Raw genomic sequence first — 14,927 nt, 5'->3', positions numbered from 1 at the left:
TAAGTACAATACTTAAGAAATTTAGAATCCACATTAAAGTGTTTTTTAAATCTTTTATAAGAAACTGAAAGTTTTTGGATGAGCTGAATCACTGGGTTAAATACTGCTTAATAAAATATCAAGTCATTGCACAACCCTGCTGATCTGGATGTGGCAGAAAGGGAAAGAAGAAAATACACAAAGAAGCCGGGTGTGGGAGGTCTGGACTCTTGGACAGAGAAACCTCAGGTCCCTGGAAGCTCACTGTCTTTATTTATAGAGTTGAACAGAGAGTTGGGTTCCTGCATGTAGCTGAACAGGGATGTATTATCACACACATGTAAACAGGAAGCAGGGTTTATGGTGTAAAATGAAACAATTTAGTTACTCTAGGTAGGAGCTGTCTCTCCAGGGGAGCAATATTCTGGCAACAAAGTCTAGGTGGGGGCTTGTGGTGGGCATTTTCGGTACACACTATCTATCAACAACCACACTCGGACCAGGAAGGAAGGATCATCCGTTTCTCTAATCTACACTGGGGAAGGCTTTGCCCTTTCCCACGGGCCTAAGGCTATTACAACCTCGATGTAACTGCCCCCGAGTCAACTGTCCCCACATCAACTGCACACACTCCACTGCACACACTCAACTGCACACACTCAGTATCAGGCTTTACTCCCTCGGGGCTTCTGACAACACAACACACAGTTCTAATAATGAAACACAAACCAAACTACATGACTTAATTTGGAGAACTCTAGTTTGGTACGCTGCTTACAGTTTATCATATAAAATTAAAAGTTATGGTTTTTTGCAAACCTTAATGTTTTTACAGATCATCTCCATAATTCCTGCATTTAATTCGATAATGCTGCTAGGGGAAAAAATTGCCATTGCCCAACCATTTTACAAATGGGAAAGATGAGAGACATCTTCACATAACTGGTTTGTGATTTTGCAGATCTGTGCTGGGACCAAAAAAAAAAAAAAATGCTACTTCCAAATCAGGCTCTGGACGTATTTCGAGACCAGCCGTTTGGTGGATTACCTCACGAGTGCTTACTGGAGCTCACGTATTGCTTTCACAAACTATCTGACTTCAAAGCCCATGATAAGTTTTAATTATCTGGCCCATGCTTACCCAAGATAAATCTGCCTTCACAGTGTTCTCCCGTTTATCCTAAACACTGTAATTTTCTGAGATAAATATAGGTCATTTTGACTTACATGTGGAAATTAACACTATGATTTTGTTAATATGAGGCGAAATGACTTTCTCCATATTCCTTTCGCCAGGGCGCATGCACGCGCGCGTGCACACGCACACAAACACACCTTCATGATCATTTTGTGTAGTTTGGCATTTTGTGTACACTATAATTTCAAGCATTTTTGTATGTATATGTATATAACTTTAAAAAATTGTGGTTATGTTTATATAGCACCTCCCGCTGAATTATGTCTTGCTACACTTTTGTAGTTTCTATAATACGGTTTTTCTCGGTCTCTGAATAGTGTGGTCTCCCTACCCACCTTGGCTTCAAGGTCAGGTATCAGTGGTGGCTTTTACTCCCTTTCTTTCCCAGTAGCCCAAGAAAGTCCGTCTGTGAGTGGTAGAGGCAGGCGTGAGGAGTCACTGCTTCAACCCTGCGCTGCCACCATTGAGCAGATCCCTGCTGCCGAGCGTGCACACCCCGCATTTCACGCGAGCCCCTCCCCTGCTATTATTTTATCCTAGGCCACCAGAAAATTGAAGCTGTTTTTCAGCGCTTTCCGAACATAAGGTCTTTCATGAGGAGAACTCCAGCCCAGCGCCACACAGTGGGCTCAGCTCTGCTGCCCCTGTGCATTCTTCCACCCACAGGAGACTTTCAACATGACCCTTTCGCCCCCTGGCACGACTTTGTGCCTGTGCGGCAGGGAGGATGAAGTGGGTAAGGACAGGGTTATCTATTGTTCTCCTCTGTTGAGAGCTTGCTTCCTCTACCCCCATCCACACCACCCCTGCGGTCTTGACCACTGCAGCCACGGTAGCATTCTGGCGACAACATGAACTTATCCTCAAGACCACTTCTTCATTGAATTCTGCTGGAAACTGGCCACAGTTCTAGAAAAGTGCTAACCTGACATGCTCTACATTCTTCCACTTCACAGACCCTTCTAGACTGTTGAGATGGCGTGTGCCCTTAAACTCACGCGAGCCACCTACGTTTAATATTATTTTAGTAAGTAGAATATACTAGGCATGTTTGTGTATTTAGTTCTGACCCTGTTTGGCTTCACTTTCCCCGTTTTAGGGAGAATGGACACAAGCTCACATATCCGGGTAGGCATTCTACATGTCCTGTGATTTGCTTTTGGCCAGTCCCTATCTGGTTGCTCGATGAAGATGGAAATTCAAAAAGGCCACTTAGAATTATTCATGCCAGTTGACATCAGGTTTCTCAGAAATATAGCAAGAAAAAATTTTAAGTGATAAATATGAAATATAGCTAGTTACTTGCAAAAAAGTAAGACAAGAAATCACTATGTGAAAATACTATGCTTCCCTTGCCCAGGGCCTCGCCAGTCAGTCCAGCTCTGCCTGCTGGAGCTGGACAGCTGCTGGCTTCTTGCGCGTTCAGTACATCTTACCGGGGTGGCTCCAAGGGTCTTTCAAACAGAGTCGTTCTTGGCAATCAGCCACACGAGAGTGCGCCCTTTTTCCTAAATAGATATCATCTCCAATTTTCTGCAGAAGTCTTCAAATGCTTCAACAATAAGATTTTACAAAGAACGGAGATGTGTGTGATCCATTTGTTCTAGTGATGTTGATTAAAAATAACCATGTCTGATTGGCCAAGATAAAAGACAAAGCATTGTATTACATAATTCCTCAACCTCTGTTTCCTTCCAAATTGAGCATTACTATTTAAAATACACTCACCTGCTAACTGTGTTCCTCAGAGGTTTTCCTTACCTAGTTCTCCTATCTATGAAATGTGTAGCTGGAAGGATTACGTGATTTTCATAGGAAACACTTATAGGTCCATGCCAGGCATAATAACTGCTATGCAAGCATTAGATATTATTTTAGTAGTATTGTTATTCTCAGTAATGGGCCTGTACTACAAAGTGAACTGCTCAATGGAGGATTACTGTGTGTGCAGACAAACAAAAGTACCAGGTGGTGACTGCACATAGATAATGCCACAATTTATCAGCTAACCTGGAAAAAGCATCCCAATGGCTCTACTACAACCCTATATCCTCTTTTTGACTCCCTGAAATCCATTTTATTTATTGCTATGACTCACCTCCATCTTTTATCCTGCTAGCCCTTTGCTCAAAATTTCTCCAAAATCAATCCAATCACAGTAAGACGCGCATGCGGTGACCAATAGGTATTTGGTGATTATTACATGCTTGGAGCTAAGGGAAAAATATTACCAGGAGATGGACTTTCCATTGCAAAATTCACTTAGTAGAGGGAAAGTAAACACACACACGCATGCACGCACGCACACACATGTACACACACCCATGCACAAGCACAGATAACCCAGAAGGAGGCAGTAGCTGCAGTGATGGAGGAACATGGCGAGGAACAGAGATGTGGGACCATGCTCGCTGTGAAAGGGGAAGACACAGCCTGTGATGAAGAGGATGCTGGACCTTACAGGACTTCGAGTAGTTAAAAGACTTTTCTTTTAAAAGCTGCATCTCCCATTGGTCCCAACACAGTCCATCTCTCCATTCCTACTGGCTCCATTTTCTTGAAAACATGCACCTTCAATCTTATCTCTAATTCTTCTTTCCACATAATTCTCTGCCAGGATCCTCCACCAGAGAAAAGTGGAGCTCACTCCTCTTCTCCTCTCCCCCTGCCCCTTCCCCTCTCCCCTTCCTCCTTTCCCTCCCGCTAGTAAAACACAGATAGCCTCCTGTCCCACGAACCCTTGCCGACTTGACAGTCATAACCTCCAAGTACATGAGCGCATTTCAACCAGCAGCACTGCGACAGCTTACTATTGCTGGCCGTGTTTCACGGTCTCCCAACAAAGCCATGGCTAGAGTGAGAAAAATACTTTGTAATGTCATTTGATTTATTCCATAGTACCTGGCAATGTATCGGCCACAGCACAGTAAAGATACCCAAAACTACTTTCTGAGTCTAACTGTTTTACCAATTCTCTCTCTAGTTTATCTGATGTGCAATAAATTCACTTTATGAAATTTTAAAAGTTCAAATAACCAGAGGTGAGAACATTCTTGCTTCTGTCAGTAAATTTACTAACAGGAAGTCGGTAGTACCATGAGAAATCAACCAGCTTGGTAAAATTTGTGAATGTGAAGAAAAGAGGAACTGTGAGATAAATCACACGTTTGGTGTCTAAGAGGCCATGAATGGGGTTCTTGGACCTGTGAAGAAGCAAGAAAGCAGAATATTCTTCAAAGAGGGAAATAGTTTACATTACAAATTTGGAAATGAAGTGAAAATAACTAAATAGACATTTTTGTGAGGATGTAACGTATGTGTGTTGGTGGAGTAAAGGAAGATATGGGCTGGTGAGGCATCTCGGTGGGTACCGGGCTACCCAAGTGTGAGGACTGGCTTCAGAGTCCCAGAACCCACGGAAAAGCCAGATGCCATAGAGCAAGCTGGTGCTCCCAGGGCCCCTGTGAGAAGAAGTGGGGCAGAGACAAGAGAATTCAGAAACTTAAAGGCCAGCTGGTCCGGTATGCAGGGCAATGAACAGCTGGACACCTCTCTCAAACAAGATGGAGGATGAGGACCAACACACAAGATGGCCCTCCAACCTCCGTGTTCAAGTAATGGCATGTGCCCTCACTCGCATACATTAACACACACACACACACACACAAACACACACACACACACACAGAGTTTTAAAGAGAGGCTTGTGCACACAATGTAAGTATGGACCAGATAATGGAAATGAAAGCTTGAGAAGCATTTAGGCATTTCCAGATTCATCACTTCGCTTATGACTCCCTACTTTTTTTAAATCAGAATATTCCTAGTTAGTCTGTTCTTCATCTCTCATCCCCTTCCTTCTAAAGAAACAACAGTAAAAAAAGCAAACAAACAAAAAACCACAAATGCGCACTTGCTCACCCCACACTCAGCAATTGCTGTCTATACTTGGTATTTAAAGCAAGAAGCCAACTGCCTTTTGAGAATCCAGCGTCACAAGTGGTTTTCAAGCTTTTGATCGGGGATCCCTAAAGAGAATATTGAAATTGCTCCCTTTCGAGCTCTTGGAACACGGGCAGCTCTGGGGCCAGGCTCCTTCCGTGTATACAGTTTCTCCTACACCATGGTCCCTCTATGTTTACGGCTTCTGCAGTACCTGATTCCCATAGGAAACGGTTTTTCCTGCATCCTTCTCTCCAGCGAACTCAAGTACCAAGAGCTAAACCATTACAGCAAGAGTAGCTTCCCAGGTGCCAGGCTGCTGCAGTGCCAACTGAAAACCCAGCAGCTCCCCGACATTCCCAACTGCTTCCACTGAGGCATCTTTCTGCCAGCAGCTTTCCCCACCCCCCAAAACAGTAGTTTTCCAGAGAATCCCAAGAGGCAAGTGTCCCGTGCAACCTCTTATTTCCAGTACACGACACCAGTGTGGCATAGCCATGCGTTGTCTGCCAGTCACTGAAATCATGCCATCTCCTCAACCCCAGAGAAAGGAAGGAGTAGTAGTACCGAGGAGAAAGGTCTTCCTAGGCCTTTCTGTTTCTGCCCTAAAGGTTATGACTACAATTCCGCTATGACTGTCTCCATGTCACCATCTCTGCTGTCTGTCTCCATGGTCACCATCCCTGCTGTCTGTCTCCATGGTCACCATCTCTGCTGTCTGTTTCCATGGTCACCATCCCTGCTGTCTGTCTCCATGGTCACCATCCCTGCTGTCTGTCTCCATGGTCACCATCCCTGCTGTCTGTCTCCATGATCACCATCCCTGCTGTCTGTCTCCATGGTCACCATCCCTGCTGTCTGTCTCCATGGTCACCATCTCTGCTGTCTGTTTCCATGGTCACCATCCCTGCTGTCTATCTCCATGGTCACCATCCCTGCTGTCTGTCTCCATGGTCACCATCCCTGCTGTCTGTCTCCATGATCACCATCCCTGCTGTCTGTCTCCATGGTCACCATCCCTGCTGTCTGTCTCCATGGTCACCATCTCTGCTGTCTGTTTCCATGGTCACCATCCCTGCTGTCTATCTCCATGGTCACTATCACTGCTGTCTGTCTCCATGGTCACCATCCCTGCTGTCTGTCTCCATGGTCACCATTCCTGCTGTCTGTATGCATGGTCACCATCTCTGCTGTCTGTCTCCATGGTCACCATCCCTGCTGTCTGTCTCCATGGTCACCATCCCTGCTGTCTGTATCCATGGTCACTATCCCTGCTGTCTCTCTCTATGGTACCATCCCTGCTGTCTGTCTCCATGGTCACCATCCCTGCTGTCTGTATCCATGGTCACCATCCATGCTGTCTGTATCCATGGTCACCATCCCTGCTGTCTGTATCCATGGTCACCATCTCTGCTGTCTGTATCCATGGTCACCATCCCTGCTGTCTGTCTCCATGGTCATCATCCCTGCTGTCTGTCTCCATGGTCACCATCCCTGCTGTCTGTCTCCATGGTCACCATCCCTGCTGTCTGTCTCCATGGTCACCATCTCTGCTGTCTGTCTCCATGGTCACCATCTCTGCTGTTTGTATCCATGGTCACCATCCCTGCTGTCTGTCTCCATGGTCACCATCCCTGCTGTCTATCTCCATGATCACCATCCCTGCTGTCTGTCTCCATGGTCACCATCCCTGCTGTCTGTATCCATGGTCACTATTCTTGCTGTCTGTCTCCATGGTCACTATCTCTGCTGTCTGTCTCCATGGTCACCATCCCTGCTGTCTATCTCCATGGTCACTATCACTGCTGTCTGTCTCCATGGTCACCATCCCTGCTGTCTGTATCCATGGTCACCATCCCTGCTGTCTGTCTCCATGGTCACCATCTCTGCTGTCTGTATCCATGGTCACCATCTCTGCTGTCTGTCTCCATGGTCACCATCCCTGCTGTCTGTCTCCATGGTCACCATCCCTGCTGTCTGTATCCATGGTCACCATCCCTGCTGTCTGTCTCCATGGTCACCATCCCTGCTGTCTATCTCCATGGTCACTATCACTGCTGTCTGTCTCCATGGTCACCATCCCTGCTGTCTGTATGCATGGTCACCATCCCTGCTGTCTGTCTCCATAGTCACCATCCCTGCTGTCTGTCTCCATGGTCACCATCCCTGCTGTCTGTCTCCATGGTCATCATCCCTGCTGTCTGTCTCCATGGTCACCATCCCTGCTGTCTGTATCCATGATCACCATCCCTGCTGTCTGTATCCATGGTCACTATCTCTGCTGTCTGTATCCATGGTCACCATCCCTGCTGTCTGTCTCCATGGTCACCATCCCTGCTGTCTGTATCCATGGTCACCATCCCTGCTGTCTGTCTCCATGGTCACTATTCCTGATGTCTGTCTCCATGGTCACTATTCCTGCTGTCTCTATCTATGGTCACTATCACTGCTGTCTGTCTCTATGGTACCATCCCTGCTGTCTGTCTCCATGGTCATCATCCCTGCTGTCTGTCTCCATGGTCACCATCCCTGCTGTCTGTCTCCATGGTCACCATCCCTGCTGTCTGTCTCCATGGTCACCGTTCCTGCTGTCTGTCTCCATGGTCACCATCCATGCTGTCTGTATCCATGGTCACCATCTCTGCTGTCTGTCTCCATGGTCACCATCCCTGCTGTCTGTATCCATGGTCACCATCTCTGCTGTCTGTCTCCATGGTCACCATCCCTGCTGTCTGTATCCATGGTCACCATCCCTGCTGTCTGTCTCCATGGTCACCATCCCTGCTGCCTGTCTCCATGGTCACCAGCCCTGCTGTCTGTCTCCATGGTCATCATCCCTGCTGTCTGTATCCATGGTCACCATCTCTGCTGTCTGTATCCATGGTCACTATCACTGCTGTCTGTCTCCATGGTCACCATCCCTGCTGTCTGTCTCCGTGGTCACCGTCCCTGCTGTCTGTCTCCATGGTCACCATCCATGCTGTCTGTATCCATGGTCACCATCTCTGCTGTCTGTTTCCATGGTCACCATCCCTGCTGTCTGTATCCATGGTCACCATCTCTGCTGTCTGTATCCATGGTCACCATCCCTGCTGTCTGTCTCCATGGTCACCATCCCTGCTCTCTGTCTCCATGGTCACCATCCCTGCTGCCTGTCTCCATGGTCACCAGCCCTGCTGTCTGTCTCCATGGTCACCATCCCTGCTGTCTGTATCCATGGTCACCATCCCTGCCGTCTGTCTCCATGGTCACTATTCCTGCTATTTCTGTATCCTTTCTAACTTCCATTCACTTTAACTTGCATAGACCTCCTCATCCCAACCCCTATGTTATAGCTGGAAATCCATTAAACTTTCTCGTTCTAACAAATATGTGGGTTTTATACCTGGACTTGCTGATTGATATTTTTCCCCTTATACTTTTAAATAACTTACCAGAAATGTAAATAACTGCATAAGATAAATTCACAGTTGTTTTGTATTCTGTATACATGCTTACAGTGTTTCTGTCAAAATCTCAGATCTACATATTTCCATCAAACATATGTGGAAAAATAAATCACGTGAACTAATTTGCAAACCCGTCCTTAGCAACATATCTATCAATCAAATCAGACTTGTTTCTTTTTTCTAAAACAATGAAGTCCCCCGAACTTTCATTTTCTATCATTTGAATAAACACACTGATATGTGTTCTCGTGGCTACCATTTAAGCTCCTAGGTGGGAAAAGAATGCACAGATGGGAAGACATACAAAACAGACAGTAGGGGACGGCCGACCCTCGCAGGCGTTTGGCAGCACTACCTCACACTAGTGTTGTTTTTGGTGTTGTTTTCCTTCGGGGAGCTCATCTTCACACCCTTGAGCTATCATTTCGCTTGATGCCTGAAGACCGCAACTGGGGACAATGAGTTCCAGCCAGACTTGGGCCGGATGGAGGGTGGACCACCCCAAGTGAAGTGAGAAGACAGCAGGCAGAAGAGACACGGGAGGGAAAGCTGCAGACCGCTGAGTCTCAGAAATGTGCCCAGAGAAACGGACGGTGGGGAAATCGATTCCCTCAAAACTGCCCATGCCCTGTGGCCCCTGACGTCTTCGTGGGACCCAGGGAACATGTGTTGAACATGAAGACAGCTGCACAAAGCCAATAAACCACTCCATCTCCAACAAAGAAAGGCAGGGGATGCTTTTCTCTCAGAGCAGACAGGAAAGCAAGAAGAGACAAGTGAACAGTGAAAACCAGCAAAAGTATGAATGAGAAGTCAAATCCTATTCCTCACAGCATGTAGAAAATGGGAGCTGACAGGAATGCTCAAAGAGATGGCGCTGTGTCACGGTGAACAGTGACCGTGACTCTCACCAGCTCTTGTGTTTGGATAAGGGTTTTGCTTTCAGGGTTTGTGATTCAAACTCTCACAAGGGTTAAATCCGCCCTCTACAGTGGCTCTGTTTCTTATTTAAAACAGCAAGTTTTCCTTCAACGGAGTCCTTCAGTGAAATCACAGGATTGGGGGAGAGGTGGGGCACCTTAAACAAAAAGCAGAGGGGATGTGGGCAGCTTTTACTATTTGGGTATTAACCAGTTTAGCACGGCTCAGCAGCTATCCTCAGTGTCATGTCAACTATCGTGACATAAGCTAGGGGTGTTGAAATCGAGGATGTGTGTTTTCTGAGAGGAAACGGGTGACAATTTGAAGGGTCGGTTTTTTAACATGAAAAGAAAAACTATGTAAGAATTCAGAACAGATTGTCAACCAGCGCTAACGTGTGAGAAGGTTTATGCAACTGGAGAAAAGTTCAAAACTCTTAAAAAAATTTTAAGGAAACTACCATTTTCCTGTTATTTCAGAAATATCTGTAAATGGTAGTGTCTTAAAGAAGAAATATGGAGCAAATTAAAGTGTGTTTTGCATGCTACAGCTGTCAGATTACTCATTCATTCTATGAGATTTCGTCATCCTGTGTCAAACGATGCTCACGCTTCAGAAAGCCTTCTGGTTGGGGGGAGATTTAGGACTTCCCGGATTTCCCACCCAGATAAAACTTCTTTGGTGAAGATTATCCTTCAATGAGTAATAATATTCTTATCCAGACCAAGAATTAACTATCTTGGCCAAATGGCCTATGTGGTGCCTGCGCGACTGTGAACTGCTGGGATCTAAAAAGGACAATCTTAGGCCAATGCCAAGATAGTGTTAACTCAAGTCTACAATATCGTTACCGTCCATACAAATCTGCCATACGCCTCATGTCTGCTCTAAGCACAGGTGTGTGTCTTCATCGTGGGAGTACAAACAGACTTTACCATGGAGATATCAATGGATTCAAGGGTATCACTTGAAGGTAGAAAAATCAGTAAATACATGAGCGGATCTCTGCTCACGAAAATGTCCTCCGTACTTCTGCTAAGGACAATGGTTACTAAGGTGGGACAAAGTTAATGGTGAGTGTTTTAAATGCCCAAACAGTCTGTCATAGAGAATTAACCAGTAAAGTCTGTAATTATTCTTGTTTTCAGGGAGTGGACACGCACAAGTATATATACATATATGTATATATTACATATTTATACTAGGGAAAGATAGAATCAAATTCAGCAAAGGAAAGAGTCCCAGGAAATGAGCAACAAGCAGTCTGCTGTCGTGTGGCCCAGCCATACCCACCAGCTCTCAGTCCACTTACTTGAACAATGGCGTTCCACAAACAACACATTTATAGATTCCAGAATCTTTGTGGTGTGTGTATTCTCCTTCAAAGGCACTGATAAAAAAAAAATAAACAGATCATCAAAAAATATTAGCAAAGCTAGTATTACTTCTTACAGAACACATTAGTTTAAAATACATTTCTCTAGTTTAAATCTTTCCAGAGTTTTTGGCCTTAAAATGAGAACAGACCAAACATATGGAAAGCTGAACCATACTAATATACTTCAAATATATATATAATAAAATGTGCATATAACTACTCCAAACTAGTACAGGTAAATTAAAAATATCAAGCATCTAGTATGTAATACCTGGAATATTTTTCAAATAAAAAAAAAAAAGCCTGTTGTTTGATCCCCATAAAGAACATTATTACATAAGATTTCTGCTACTCCATACTGTGCAAGAGGGGACCAGAAAATGTAGCAGGGCCCAAGTCTCCAAGTGGAAGGAGTCTTATTTTTCAGTTTGAAAAGGAATATTGCAGCTTTAAGGGAATATTTTTCTAAGTTAGCAATCTTAGAGGCAAGGAGGTCATTCGGCTAATACAAATCAGCTGTGGTCGCCCAACAAAAAGTCTATGTGCTCTGCAGCTTGATTTTATTATCCTTTCACCCTCTTTACGAGGTCCAATTTTTTTATAAACAGAATTTTTAAGAATGACCTAATCTCTGGTTGTTTGTGTGCATTAAATCATTTTGCTAGCTGTGCACACAACAGGGTGGGCAGACGTCTTCTGCGCTGAGAATCTGGCCACCGCCGGCTCTGGGGATGCGGGCTCACTTGGTCAGAGACTCCACATTGAGGAGATTCAGAAAATAGTAGGTTCCATGACAGGAAGAGCATGTTGCCTATTAACAAGGATCCCCTGTGTGGGAAAGAGCTCTTTCAGCTCATGAATGAAAATACTAAGTTACATCATTAATAAATCTGGATCCCAGGTACATTTATAGTTTCGTGCCAAGATCCACGGTATAAATTAGACAACAAAATCACTGGGCCTTGGCAAGTTACTTTTTAGCTGGAGTCAGCTGAGAGAGACTTTAATCACTAGAAACAGTCTTGGAAGTGAACAAACTCTTTTTTTTTTCCCTTCCAGGATGTAGGGCGAACTTCCAAGGACCAAAGCCATGTGAGGGCAGTTATTGAAAATTTTTGACATTCCAACCACAAATGAGCCAATAAATACTTTCTCCACATGTGCTTCAAAAAGAAATTGGAGTGGGGCAGAAAGGAACTAAATCATGCTACCTGCTTTTGCAGCCAAAATGTCTACGCTTACAATGGCCACCTTCACAAATGGCAACATCCTGGCATGGCTCCATGTCCCTCATGGGTTTCCTCGCTGTGATGTCTTCCAAAAAAAAAAAAAAGTACCTAAATCGCTATTACTGCCACACATTGTGTTGCAAACTAAAAAACGGGCCCTTAACAAAAGCTCCGTGACTTTCTATAAGATAGAACGCTCACTCAGCGGAGAAAAGCAGAGACAAAACTCGGTCTTATCCTAAACAATGTCCCATTTCCAACCTCCTCAAAGACAGCCATCTGCAGGCCTGGCCTTAGTCGGTGTGTCTAGGATTCTTTGACTAACCAGAAGAAGAGTCCAAGGAGGAGGGAGCCACGCTGCTCTTGCCTCTCTGGTTTTTATTAAGCACACTTACCTTTCAGTTCCTTTCTCCTGAGTGACATGATACTGCAGGGGTGTCAGCCGCTTCCTCAGTTCCTGCTGGGAAAAGGCCACCTTGCAGTTCTTTTTATCCCTACATGACCCTGAAACGAGAGGATGGGGAGAAAGAACCATTTTAGCCTGAATCCTAAAGAATTGCTTTGGCTGGTCGCCACAGCGCAGCCTCTACAGTCACTTGTCCGTGACCAAACCAGTCCCTAACAGACTACAAAACCCTACCTGAGCTGCAGCTGGTCTCCAAGTTCAAAAAGAATGCCCCTTGAGGTCCAACTGATTTCTCTAGAGTAGCAACAAGGTGTCAGAGCCATGGTCTCTGGAATGTGGAACTAAAAACTCACTGGGCATTTGTTTCCAGGATGACGGACATCCTCTATGCCACCTGAAACTGTGAAACCACTTTTTAAAAGATAACTTCAATATCATGCATATATTTGCAAGTGTTCACTGTGTGTGTGTGTGTGTGTGTGTGTGTGTGTGTGTACATATAATGGTATATAAAGACCCATTCGATAATTTTGTATCTTGGTAGACTAGCACTTCCATTTTCATCCAAGATGACTTAATTACCACCCTATTTATTTTTCTGAGGATCCTAAAGATATATTTTTTTTCCACAGTAGGAATTGCTGTTTTCTTTGAGTCTGTCAGATACTCCGCTGGGTTCTATGCAGTCTTTCAAAATGCACGCTTTTCTAAAGACTGTATCTTACCATGTTAGCAAGAAACTTCCAGTAGACTTCAGGAGATGGCAGATTCAAGAATTCCAGAGGGAGAGAGGAAGGAGGAAAGACAAGACAGACAAATGGAAGAGCGAGGGTGGCTTCAGAGTAGGCTCATGCTGTTCTGTAGCTCAGCTGGGAGGGTGTCACCCATGGGGGACCCAAATGATGAAAAGATTCGAATGTGACTAAAAGCAAGGGTGGCTTTTGTCTCGATGTGTGCAGACTGCTGTAAAACGTTCAGACGACACCTATTTATGCATCGTTAGCCTTCTTAGTGGCCTGAGCGCTCACTTCAACTCCTTTTGATTCGGCAGTGGGAATGTGTCCCACCGTTTACTTCTAAGGTGCCTCATGTAGAACATGAGATTACTGAGTTAAACCCAAAGATTACCTAACGGGTTTCCCTGATGGTGGGGTTGAAGAAGGGCTGTCAGCTCCAAGAAGGGGGTGGGGTGCCTAGACAGATGGCTGGTTCTCCACCAGCAAACAGGGAGTGGGGAAGGAGCAAACTGGAACCGGAGAGAATACAAACTCAACACTCACTTCTGCTGGCCTCCCCGACCCTTTGTTGGTCTTGAAAAAGACCCAGGAGCAACTGGCACATTGAGAATGGCGCGGAGGGTCCCCCATCTCGCTGAACCCCGTTCTCCCAGGCACAGACAGAAATGTCTCCCTGGCCTGTATGTTCAGCCTGAATGTAGCAAGGCTTTTTCTCAAAACCTCAGGGCCCTGAGAATGGTGAGCTTCTGTTAGCCTCCCTCTAGACTTCTTAAGAAAGTTATTTCACTTTTATTTATTTATTTGTTAGAAGGGTATCTTTGTTAATTTTCTCAAGAAGTTCATTAATTACTAACTTAATGTGACAAATTATCATGGTTAAAATTATTAGCTCCAATGGGCTTGATAATTATGATATGAACAATTAGAATTAAGCAAATCTGTCCAAAATATTTTGGGTTACTGTATGTTCATTCATACAAAAAGACCAATTGTGCTCCCAAAGTTGTGAGGGCTGGGCTAGCCATCTGTGTGTCATTTAGAACAAGAGAAGCAACCGCAGGTTTAAATTACATGGTATTGGATTGCAATTTCCTAACATTGGATGCTTTTCTGCTTTTTTACCTTGAGTCGTTTACCAAGGAGTGTTCATAAAAAGTAGCTTCAAGCACAGATGCTTGAGAGTCACTTAGGCAAAGATGTTTCTCTCTTTTTCATTCCACTTCTCTCTCTCAAAAAAAAAAAAATCTCTTTTCTGAAGGAAGAGAGTAAGACTCTGGCTCAGTACTGCCGAGCCGGCCATGTCTTTGTGGAGGGGAAAGGTAAAACGGAGAACATCTGATGGAGGGAAAAACACAAACACAAAAGCTCTCCCAGTGAATGGAGAGTACAGAAGAGACCTTAGTTCATAGATTAAAAATCACTTTTGATCTAAACATTCTTAAAAACAGATTGTTTTCCGCTACGAGCCGTCTCATTAGCCGAGCTACAGCGACCCCGTCTTAATGGTGAACCATGAAAGGGCCCCGCTGTCCTCTGTCATTCTCCTTCTTATTTGGAGGAAAAGCCTTCCTTCCAGCTCCTTTGTTCGTCTTTCAGGAACCACGAAAGCCGTATTCACAGAAATTTCGGAGGAATTCGCCCTGTGTCACAGCCTACAAATTATTTGGTTTTGGTGCGCTTAAAGGTCA

General features: G+C 44.8%; 1 protein-coding gene across 5 annotated transcripts in view; it reads right to left on the bottom strand.

Moving 5' to 3' along the window:
• The window catches only part of Msrb3 (methionine sulfoxide reductase B3), a 151,325-nt gene that overhangs the window by 64,358 nt on the left and 72,040 nt on the right, over positions 1-14,927 (bottom strand). For all 5 annotated transcript variants that reach the window (XM_038314410.1, XM_038314409.1, XM_042054241.1 and 2 more), the window contains 2 exons: positions 12,492-12,600; positions 10,802-10,879 (listed from right to left, as the gene is read on the bottom strand). In XM_038314410.1, the coding sequence (XP_038170338.1) occupies positions 10,802-10,879; positions 12,492-12,600 (187 nt within the window). The remainder of the gene's footprint in view (positions 1-10,801; positions 10,880-12,491; positions 12,601-14,927) is intronic.

Source organism: Arvicola amphibius, chromosome 17 (assembly GCF_903992535.2).
Source record: "Arvicola amphibius chromosome 17, mArvAmp1.2, whole genome shotgun sequence".
NCBI classification, from domain to species: Eukaryota; Metazoa; Chordata; class Mammalia; order Rodentia; family Cricetidae; genus Arvicola; species Arvicola amphibius.
This window is presented reverse-complemented; position numbering and strand designations above follow the sequence as displayed.